This window comes from Schistocerca americana, chromosome 3 (assembly GCF_021461395.2).
Source record: "Schistocerca americana isolate TAMUIC-IGC-003095 chromosome 3, iqSchAmer2.1, whole genome shotgun sequence".
In the NCBI taxonomy this organism is placed as follows: Eukaryota; Metazoa; Arthropoda; class Insecta; order Orthoptera; family Acrididae; genus Schistocerca; species Schistocerca americana.
Window position 1 is genome coordinate 272630042 of NC_060121.1, and position 12258 is coordinate 272642299.

The following is a 12258-nucleotide window of genomic DNA, read 5'->3' on the forward strand; positions in this document are numbered from 1 at the left end:
AGTTTAAACACTTCCGCTGTCCACCAAACTCCCAAGACATGAATATTCCTTGCAACGAGCTGTTCAGAAGAGATCTCCACCCCCTCGTACCCTTAATGATTTATGGACAGCCCTGCAGGATTCATGTTGTCAGTTCCCTCCAGCACTACTTCAGACATTAGTCGAGTCCACGTCACGTCGTGTTGCCGCACTTCTGCGTGCTCGCGGGGGCCCTACACGAGATTAGGCAGGTGTACCAGTTTCTATGGCTCTTCAGTGAAGATGGTATATAGACCAAGGAATTTCATGCTGGACTCCAAGAGATCAGAAAAGGTCAAGATGACGGCCTGATGGAAAGCAAGATGATGACATTAAGAAAGATGAAGAAGTAGCACGGATGCGAGTTGTTGAAGCACATAATACATGAAAAACTAGATAAGAGGCATTTATCCAACGACTGATGAATTGCTATATTGAGAGTTGTTAGCGCCTCTGAAATCACCATGAAGATGAAGCACAGATAATTGAGTTGTCACATGACTTCTTTGTATCATAACATGTGTTTTTCGCCCATTAGCTAAAAGTACCATGAATTGTATCTTTATTAGATACTGTATTCACGATCTCCTTATGTTAAATAATAATGAACACTTCAAATAAATCACGTGCGATACAAGAAAGAAAAAAAAGGAGCATTAGAGGGCGCAAGAAAACCAATGAAAATACTGCGAAGTGAAGAAACCGTTTACTTCCCTCAGACACACACAGGTCACTCGACAATCAAGTACACTACCTGACTGGCGGACAATAATTTCCACCCTTCGCCTTTCTGACAGCTTGAACTCTGCAATTTCAGTGAGGTATGCTAATGTCTGTGGAGTAATGACAGCCCATTCTTGCCCAAGAATCGAAACCAGAGAAGTTAATGGTGTAGGATACTGGGGTTTGGAGCGAAGTAGATGCTCTAACTCATCCCAAAGGCGTGCCATTGAGTTCCGGTAGAGTTTCTGGGCAGGTCATTCCGTTTCAATAACGTCATTGGCCACAAACCAGTGCATCACAGACACTGCTTTACGACAGGGTGATTCGTCTTGCTGGTACAGTCTTCGTTTCCGAGCTGTTCCTTTGCTATAGTGCTGTAAAATGTGATCATATCCTTCGGCACTTAGCGATTTTTTAAGCACAATAGCCCCTCGTCGGAGGTTCGAGTCCTCCCTCGGGCATGGGTGTGTATGTTGTTCTTAGCGTAAGTTAGTTTAAGTTAGATTAAGTAGTGTGTAAGATTAGGGACCGATGACCTCAGCAGTTTGGTCCCATAAGACCTTACCACAAATTTTCCTAAGGGCAATAAGAGCGCCGCGCCCTAATCTCGAAAAGCACATCCGTACTGTAACACCACCTCCACCGTACTTCACTGTTGGCACTAAACGTGATGGCAGGTAACATTCTCGTGGTGTCCGCCAAACCCAAATCCTTCCATCGCATTGCCACTAGGTAAGCGTGATTCATCACTCCAGGGTTTCTCGTTTCCAGTTATTGCCCAGTAGTATCGGTTTGTAAAGCACTTCAAGCGTCGTTTGTCATTGATTACAGGAATGTGTGGCTTATGAGGAGCTACGCAACCATTGTACCCCATTCTTTTTAACTCCCTACGCACAGTCACTGCGCTAGCTGGACTTCTGGTAGCACTTTGGTACTCTTTGTAGTGACTCCTTCGTTCGATTTCATGCAATTTTTTGCAACCCTCCGTAATGCTCAAGGGTCCGTGTCTGGCCTTGCTTTAGCTGTTGTTGTTCCTGCGTACTTCGACTTCACAGTCACACCACCAGTCGCCTTGGGCAGCTGTAGAAGGATTGAAATGTCCCTGATGGATCGGTACTCAGATGACTCCCAATGCTCAATAGAAGTTTGAAGTCACTGAGCTCTCCCAGCCGACCCATTCAGCCTTTTACACTCGCAGGCCCACATATCGTGACATCTGTTGGTCGATTACGCATTAATAGCGTGTCCGGATACTTTTGATCAGAGAGTGTACGTTTCTGACAAACTCTTGGGCTACACGTTATGTTTCGTACTGCGTAAGAATATTGTCAAGATGTGTTCGTTGTGACGGATTCCAGACAAAAATAAGAATTGCTGTTGTTTTACTGGCTATTGATTGCACCTGTGTGCTGCTGGTGCTGAAGTTTTGCATGGAGCCTAAGAGTGCTATAGAATTCATCTGCGTGCTGTCGCATGGTATGAAATGTAGCAGTACGTTTCGTTGAGTGCGTGCACTTGCAAGTTCATAAGTAGATCGTGTGGTTAGCTACGTTTTACATTACTACGGCGTCCTGCTGATGATGTGTAGCATTATACACTGTAGAAGTAAGTGCCATGGTTTAGACTATCTGCTACGGTACAGGAAAGAGTGCAGCCAAACTTGCTTTGGACTTCACATTCTGGTGAAGTGATACAGATAGTGCATAGCAGTGACACGGAGTGCGTGTGTTTAGTATTTTAGTGTGTTTTGGCGGAGTGGGAGAGGAGCAGTAAAAGCTTTGCATCTGAGCTATACATTGAGTGGACAAAAATCATGGGATACCTTCTAATGTATCAGATCTCCTTTCACCGAGGATAGTGCAGCAGTTCGACGTGGCATGAACTCTACAAGTCTCTGGATGTTTCCTGCAGAAGTAATGAGCCACAATGCCACTCTAGCTGTCCATAATTGCAAAACTGTTGCCGGTGATGGATTCTGTGAACGAACTGACTCATCGATATTGCCTCATAAATGTTCGATGGGCGTTACGTTGGGCGATCTTGGTGACCAAATCATTCGCTCGAATTTTCCAGACTATTCTTCAAACCATCTGCGAACAATTCTAGTCCATCGACATGGCACATTGCCATCCATAACAATTCAATCGTTCTTTGAGATCATGAAGCTCATGAATGGCTGCAAAAGGTCTCTAAGTAACCGTGAATATCCATTTTCAGTCAATGTGCCAGTTCATTCGATCTAAACACAGCCCACACCACTATCGACCCACCACCAGCTTGCACAGTGTCTCGTTGATAACTTGGATCCATGGCTTGCGCCGTACTCGAACCCTACCATCAGCTCATTGCAACTGAATTCAAGACTCGTCCAACAAGTCCAGGTTTTTTAGTACTCCAGGGTCTACGTGGTACGGTCAAGAGCCCAGGAGAGGCACTGCAGGCGATTTCGTGCTGTTAGCAAAGGCACTAGCGTCGGTCTTCTGCCGTCATAGTCCATTAACGCCAGTTTTCGCAGAACTGTCCAAGCAGATGCGTTCGTCTACGCCCCATATTGATTTCTGTGGTTGTTTAATGCAGTGTTGCTTGTCTGTTAGCGCTGACGACTCTACTCAGATTTACTGCTCTCGGTCATTAAGTAAAGGCCGTCGGCCAATGCGTTGTCCGTGGTGAGAGGTAATGTCTGAAATCTGGCATTCTCGACACACTTTTGACACTGGGAACCTCGGAACGCTGAATTCCCTAACGATTTCAGAAATGGAATGTCCCACACGTCTAGCTCCAGCTACCACTCCGCGTTTAAAGTCTATTACTTCCCGTTGTACGACCATAATCGCGTCGAAACGTTTTCACATGAATCTGAGTACAAATAACGGCTCCACCAATGCACTGCCCTTTAATACCTTGTGAACGCAGTACTACTGCCATATGCATTTGTGCATATCGCTATCCCACGAATTTTGTCATCTCAGTGTATGTTGCTGATTATGCATTGTGGTCTGGAGTGTAGCAGTGAGTCCTACAGATTGTTCTGTGTGAGTAGTATAAAGCATAGCAGTGCTGTATAACGCATCTGTGTGATGGTGTGTAGTATGGGGTATAGCAAGTTGTGGCACGAATTGCAACTACGAGTTTCTAGTGATACAGTGCATTATGAAATGGACTGTATCAGTGTGCTGTATTACTGTATAACATAAAGTGAGTCGTAACTGACTTGCACGGCAGCAGTGCGCTCTAATGTATTGTAGTATCGAGTATATTTCTGCATCCATGGACTGCACCTCTGCACTGTAGAGTAATGTAATAAAGAGTGTAGTTGTATGCAGTGTGGACTGCACTAGTGTGCTGCAGGTTAGGATAATATGAAGTATAGCTGTACATGTTATGGACTGCATTCGTGCTGTAGAGTAGCGTACTGTGGACTGTAGTTGTACATACAATGGACTGCACGTGTGCTGCAGAGTAGTGGTGGAGTACAGAGTGTATTTGTACATGTGATGGACTGCAACTGTGTGCTGTAGAGTAGGATAATAAGCAGTGTAGATATATGTGCCATGGACAGCATCTGTGTGCATTAGGAAAGTATAGTATGGAATGTAGTTGTAGGTGCCATGGACTGCATCCATGTTGTAGACTACTGTAGTGTGGAGTGTAGTTGTACATGTCATGGACTGCACCTGTGCTGTAGAGTAGTACAGTATGGAGTGTAGTTGTACATGCCATGGAGGGAACCTGTGTGTTGTAGAGTGGTAGAGTATGGAGTGTAGTAGCACTGGGTATGAACGGCACCAGTGTGTTGTGGAGTAGTATACTATGGAGGGTAGTTGTAAATGTTGTGGACTGTTCCTGTGCTTTCTAGTTGTGCAGTATGGAGTGTAGCTGTATATGTCATGGACTGGATCTGTGCTATAAAGTAGTACAGTATGGAGTGGAGTTGGACATGCCATGGACTGAACCTGTGCTGTAAAGTAGTACAGTTCAGTATTGGGTGGAGTTGTACATGCCATGGACTGGACCTATGCTGTAAAGTAGTACAGTATGGAGTCTAGCTGTACGTGCCATAGACAGGACGTGTGCTGTAAAGTAGTACAGTATGGAGTGGGGTTGTACATGCCATGGACTGGACCTGTGCTGTAAAGTAGTACAGTATGGAGTGGAGATGTATGTGCCACCGATTGGACCTGTGCTGTAATGTAGTACAGTATGGAGTTGTACGTGCCATGGTTTGCGCCTGTGCTGTAGAGTAGTAGAGTATGGGGTGTAGTTGTTACGTGCCATGGACTGCACCTGTGTGCTGCTGGTGCTGTGAGGACTGCTGGCGGAGCGCGGCAGGGACGCAGCTGCTGCTCCAGAGGCGCCGTTGCTCCCAGAGGCCGCAGCTGACATCAGCCCTGACAGCTGCGCAGGCCGGCTCACCACCTCGCCGTCGGAGCCTCCGGAGCTCATCTCCGCCGACACTTTGCTCAACAAGCGTGCGAACGTCACCTGAAAGTGCATAAGCAGACCGTAAAATTTGCAACGTGTTACATTACTACTATGCTTTGATATTGAATGTAACGTCTGTGTGAGGTGAGCTGGGCTGGATACTAGACAGAGAAAGCAGACAGACATTTTGGGCAATGTAACTCCAAGGATGCGCTCTTCCCAGGTACTGTAAGTCCAGTGAAACTGGACGAGCACACAGAGTATTGCAGATATCAGAGAAGGTAAGTACATTCAAGACTATTATGGGATTTTTTTAGGAAGGAACATTCTTGACGACTCTGCTGCTTTTAGTGCTAGGAAAGAGGGCGTTGTGCAGCGGCACTGGATGTTGCTAACAAATGATTCAGTTGTTGTGAGGAAGAATCTGAGCTCGCCAATTAGATGTTGGGAAACCACATGGAAAATTTTGTGTAATTCCGGGGGAACTTGATGTGGAGCACTTTGTTACGCGGCCTCATGTGGGAAACAGCTACTACAGTGTGATGGTCACTCAGTGCTTTGGTTCTGAGCTTGTAGTAAAAGGCGCGAGTGACTTTTGTGAGAACTGTACGTCTTTAGGATCGCTTTGTTCGACATATCTACGTTTCTTTTGCAAAGTGTTCAGTTCGATTGTAAAATTAAATGATCTAAGTTGAATGGAGAGATCAGATCTGTTATACGTCGTCTTATTTTAGTATTCGTTCACACTGACGGTAATTTAGCACATTCTCTCACTGTGTAGTACAATTATCACAATCATCGCGGAGCGGAAAATAAGCAAAATCTAGGCTTTTTTCAGAGAAAGTCAGGGGACATAGCAAAGTGTGATTTATGTCGAACAATCATATTTTGTCAGAGAAAGGTTCATATCAAATCTGAAAAAAAACGAACAAAATGTCAATTTACTTATGTCTGTTTCCAAAAGGCGGCTTATCTACTATACGTTTCTAACATTGTATTTCCCTCGTCTTCGAGTCAACAGCGTAGATGTGCTCAGGAAGGTATTAGCGACAAGTGTACTGTGCAGTCTGAAAGCCCTCCTACAAAAAGTCAAGACAGACAAACATCTCAGGCTTTGTAAAAGTAGTTATGAATATGGTATGGGAAGAAATGACTTAGTACTAAAACTGACTGTTAAAGATCTCCAGCCTTTTTCTGTTGTAGGAGACTCCGGTTATGCTTAACTACTACGTTACCTGGGACCCAGTTACACAATTCCATTGTAATATTTACTGAGTACTGTTTTACCTGATGCTCCGCTTATCTCAACATGCCATTTTATATCGCGTAATTTTAACAGATCTTACCAAAACGACGCATTTTTATAGCTCTCCAGTGCGTCGGCTGCTAGAAACAGCATTTTTAAAATCACAATCAAGCTTCGACACAAAAAGCCTCAGCATTTTAAGATATATGAAATCAAATTTAGCAACAAAAAATAACTTCAACTGAGATATCTTATATCGCAATATAACCAGTGAACTGTGCCCTCTTTGTGGCTGTCCTAGTGCAGAAACAGACCTCTGAGATATATTTCCTGTGTGACATTTTCTCGCATTTACCTTCTCACTCCTTAAACTTTATTCCAAAATATATGTTCTTACCAGTTTAATGTTTTATATGTCCCGCATAGCAAGTTTTTGAAAAAGTTGATAATAACTGGCGCCTCCACCCTGTCGTTGCATTCGGGCTTCCTAATATGTCTGGATGATTTCAAGGAGTTCTGCAAGTCACCTGCTAGACGGCAACAGAATATTTTTCACAGAGATGGGGACTTAAGTTCATCATACTGAGCCACAATGACGGAAAAAAATTACAACGCCAAAAAATATTTAATGTAGACTAAATTTCGGGAATATTTATTTAAGTGGTTAAGATCGCAAGATCACAGGTTAATGTAAGCGGGAGATAAGCCATTGCAAGTGTGAAATGCTGGTAAATTAATAACCGGTGTAACCATCGGAATGTTGAATGCAAACACGCAAACGTGCATGTATTATATTGTACAGGTGTCGTATGTCAGTTTGTGGAATGGAGTTCCGTACCTGTTCCTCTTGCTCATGAGGTTATTGATGCTTGTGGATGACGTTGGAGTTGTTGTCCCATGATGTCCCGTATATGTTCGGTTGGGGACAGATCAGGTGAACTAACAGGTGTAGCGTGTCTAGCACGAAGACAGGCTGGTTGCAGACCATCAACTGGCCGCCTACTAGCCAATACACGGCCATCACTGGCACCGACGCAGAACCAGCTCTCATAAGAAAATATAAGAGATCTCCACCCTGCCCTCTAATGACCTCTTGCTTGACACCACGGAAGTCCCAAATGGCGGTAGTTTGGGATCAATGGAATGCACGCCACAGGGCGTTTGGCCCGGAACTGTCCTTGAAGAAACCGATTTGCAACAGTACGTTGTGAATCTGTGGTGCCAACTGCTGCAGTTTCAATATAATGCGCCAGAGCCATACGCCGAACACGATGGTCTTCCCTCTGGATAGTGCCACATGGTCGTCCGGAGGCAGGCCTTCTTGTGACCGTGCATTCTCTTGACCACCGGTGCCACCAATATTGTATAGTGGCTACATTCATGCCTAGTCTTTCTGCCGTATCGCAGCAGATACACTACTGGCCACTAAAATTGCTACACCACGAAGATGACGTGTTACAGACGCGAAATTTAACCGACAGGAAAAAGATGCTGTGATATGCAAATGATTAGCTTTTCAGAGCATTCACACAAGGTTGGCGCCGGTGGCGACATCCACAACTTGCTGACATGAGGAACGTTTCCAACCGATTTCTCATACGCAAACAGCAGTTGACCGGCGTTGCCAGGTGAAACGTTGTTGTGATGCCTCGTGTAAGTAGGAGAAATGTGCACCATCACGTTTCCACTTTGTTAAAGTTCGGATTGCAGCCTATCGCGATTGCAGTTTATCGTATCGCGACATTGCTGCTCGCGTTGGTCAAGATCCAATGACTGTTAGCAGAATATGGAAGCGGTGGATTCAGCAGGGTAATACGGAACGCCGTGCTGGATCCCAACGGCCTCGTATCACTAGCAGTCGAGATGACAGGCATGGCTGTAACGGATCGTGCAGCCACATCTCGATCCCTGAGTCAACAGATGGGGACGTTTACAAGACAACAACCATCTGCACGAACAGTTCGACGACGTTTGCAGCAGCATGGACTATCAGCTCGGAGACCATGGCTGCGGTTACCCTTGACGCTGCATCACAGAGAGGAGCTCCTGCGATGGTGTACTCAACGACGAACCTGGGTGCACGAAAGGTAAAACGTCATTTTTCGGATGAATCCAGGTTCTGTTAATAGCATCACGATGGTCGCATCCGTGTTTGGCGACATCGCGGTGAACGCACATTGGAAGCGTGTATTCGTCATCGCCATACTGGCGTATCACCCGGCGTGATGATATGGGATGCCATTGGTTACACGTCTCGGTCACCTCTTGTTCGCAGTGACGGCACTTTGAACAGTGGACGTTACATTTCAGACGCGTTACGACCCGTGGCTCTACCCTTCATTCGATCCCTGCGAAACCCTATATTTCAGCAGGATAAATCACGACTGCATGTTGCAGGTCCTATACGGGCCTTTCTGTATACAGTAAATGTTCGACTGCTGCCCTGTCCAGCACATTCTCCAGATCTCTCACCAATTGAAAACGTCTGGTCAATGGTGGCCGAGAAACTGGCTCGTCACAATACGCCTGTCACTACTCTTGATGAACTGTGGTATCGTGTTTGACTCATTGCCCAGGCGTATCAAGACAATTATTACGGCCAGAGGTGGTTGTTCTGGGTACTGATTTCTCAGGATCCATGCACCCAAATTCAGTGAAAATGTAATCATATGCGAGTTTTAGTATAATATATTTGTCCATTGAATACCCGTTTATCATCTGCATTTTTTCTTTGTGTAGGGATTTTAATGGCCAGTAGTGTCCATCCAGCTTCTTGTAGCTCTATTACACGACCTCGTTCAAACTCAGTGAGGGGTTGATAAAGGCGTGTTTGTCGCCTTAAAGGCTTTCTTGACTAACATCAAGGTCCAATCTCAAAGGGAACTAATGCCTTCGGCTGTTACACCATGTATTTAAAGCAAACCTGATTTGCGTCCTCATGACTCTTATGTGACTGGAGCCAAATTTGAACGAACATCATCTTTCAGATGTAGAAACACGGCTACCAGATTGACATATTTGTCATTCTCCATCATCACGGAATCCCCCTGTGTGTATAGACATGTACAGATACTGGCCCCTGTAACTTCGACAGTCTGTAACGTCATCAGATGACGTTTCTGGGCATGGGTTCCTATCCTCATCTTGTTCCTGAAGACACCTTTTACATCTCGTCAAAGTTTCTCGGTGTGCTTCTGAAACACGCTGTACACAAGAAAACGAAGATGTGGCCCAGCAACGTGTAATGAATAAGCGTACTACGTGTTGCGACAGTAAAGTAATGAGACTGATGTGAAAAAAAATGTTACTTAACGTTTTAGTCAAGTTTAGTGTTGTCTTCTTCAAAGTAGTTCCCTTCTGATTGCACACACTTTTTCCAGCGTTTCTGCCATTGATGGTAACATTTCTGGAACTCATCTATAATATCCTCCAAGACCCTCGTCACAGTTTTTTGGACATCTTGTGTTGTTTGAAAATGATGTCCCTTGACCGCCGTTTTGACTCTTGGAAATAGAAAAAAGTCGCACGGAGCGATATCTGGTGAATAAGGCGGCTGTAGTAGAACTGAAATTTGTTTTGAGGTTAAAAATTGCTGTACTGACAGAGTAGTATGGAATGCCGCATTATCGTGATGCAGAATCCAATTATCAACAATGTTGGCACGGACACGAAGAACTCTTTTACGAAGCCTTTCTAAAATTTCTTTGTAGTAATATTGGTTAACTGTTCGTCCAGGAGGCACCCACTCCTTATGAACAATTCCCTTGGAATCAAAGAAGCACACTTTTGCCTTTGACGTGAGAGCTTTCTTTGGTCTGGGTGATCCCTTTGAGCACCATTGCGAACTTCGGCGTTTTGTCTCTCGATCGTACTGAAAAAACCAACTTTTATCACCAGTGATAACACGGCTCAACAATTCTGGATTGATTTCCGTTTGCTCTAACAGATCGGCTGCCACATTTTTCCGTGTTTCTCGCTGTTGTGGTGTGAGACTTTTGGGGACCATTTTTGCGCAAATCTTTCTCATACCAAGATCTTCAGTTATTATTAGACGAACTGTTTCTCGATTGATGTTCAGTTCTTCTACAATCATTTTCATGGATAATTTTCGATCAGATCATACGAGTTCACACACCCTGGCCAAGTTGACATCCATCCGTGATGTTGATGGTCGTCCACTGCGGTCTTCATCTTCCATATTCGTTCTGCCTTCACTAAACATTTTATGCCAACGAAAAACTTGAGCTTTTGACACAACCTCCTCTCCAAAAGCCTTCTGAAGCTTACCGTAAGTTGTCGCCGCGTTTTCACCACATTTAACGCAAAAAGAAATGGCATACCGTTGAGCAATATTATGCGGTTCCATTTCCGTGACGAGAGACAAACACGTGTTAACTTATTACAGCGCAACTCACGACTGAGCAGTTGCATCGATGTGCCGCTTGGATCACGGGGGTGAAAGCTATATGGGAAAGAGGTAACAAGCCAGGTAGTTCCTTCCAGACCACTAGAGGCGCTATGGGTCAAACGAAGCTGCAATTGACCAATGAGAACTGTCTAGTGGCGGTTAGTGATATTATATCGTCTTGCTCTGTACTGAAGTCCACGGTTACAGTCGTCTTTGTACATGCTTCATATTTACATACTACTCATCTTCATTATAAACAGGTTTATTACTTTAAATTTCATAAAGTTCACTGTGGAACTGAAGAGATTTTCTGCAGAAAAAATGTCCACAATTGATCCTAAGGTAAGACATTTAATTTTCAATAAATAATCTCGTAGCGTATAAATGAAATGTATTCTCTTCTGTTGTGAATGAAGCTGTGTGATTTCTGTTTGCTTACTTAAATAACTTTGATATGTCAGTAGTAGTTTTATTTGATGAAGAATTTTATGTTTTTCAGAATATTCAACACAACAAATTGACGTAGAAATACTCTTGTAAATTCCCTGGCTGTTCATCTCGATATTACGTCGGTTCAACGGAGAAAGTTAGGAACAAGCATTTCAACAAGTTTCCAAAACTATTTCAAGGATTGCTTCTGAAGCGGAAAAGTGTTGTAAACTGTGACCTGATGTGAATTGTGCTACTTATTTTGTTTGTGAAGATCATTTTTTCGAGGAAGATTTTATGAATAAAACTAGGCAGAGGCTAAACAGAGGTGAGTTCCCAAAACATGTGACAGGTGTTCCATGTGAAATTGTTAATATCAGTAGTAAATCAGGTGAAACTGTTGCTCGTAGTGAAATTTTTATTGTGTGCTTAGCAAATAAAAAGTAAGTTTTGTTTTCATTTCACTGTTTTTATCCACCTTTCCTATTTTTGGTACTTAATATTGATGTCTTCTTTTTTGTGTTGAAGCGTTTACAGTTATAAGATGTAGGAACTTTTTTAAGAAATTAATTGTCAGTAGTGCACGTTTCCTGGGTAATTACCGAGAAATTACAGTCCTGAAACATAGTTGTTACAAATTTTGGAGTTCTTCATTCATTAACACTGTGACAAAGATTTCTTAATTGAACCTCTTTCACTGCCGATTATCCTCTTAATAATAGTTTTTTTCTTCCATTGACCCCACAGCTTATAAGATATCAAAGTATGATATTATTCAGGAATATTTGTGGCTCAATTTATATGCAACAATTTTTATTTAGCTTGTGAGAGTTATTTAGACTAGAAGCTTGTTTCGACTTACTGTCAATTTCAAATGTTGCGTCTAGTTTTTATGACGCACAAAACGTCCTGGAGCTCTTATATGTTGATAGAAATCAATATAAGTGTGTCAGTTTGCAAGTCTATTTTTGATGTTTGCGCCTGACAATTGCTGCTAAGAAAAGGTCATAGA

The 12258-nt window shown here is 43.6% G+C and overlaps 1 protein-coding gene across 1 annotated transcript in view; it reads right to left on the reverse strand.

Annotated features, from left to right (window-relative positions):
- The window catches only part of LOC124606012, a 532599-nt gene that overhangs the window by 94540 nt on the left and 425801 nt on the right, over positions 1–12258 (reverse strand). The window contains exons 21-22 of the mRNA XM_047137975.1: positions 5172–5223; positions 5026–5117 (exon numbers count right to left, since the gene is read on the reverse strand). Coding sequence (XP_046993931.1) covers positions 5026–5117; positions 5172–5223 — 144 coding nt within the window. The remainder of the gene's footprint in view (positions 1–5025; positions 5118–5171; positions 5224–12258) is intronic.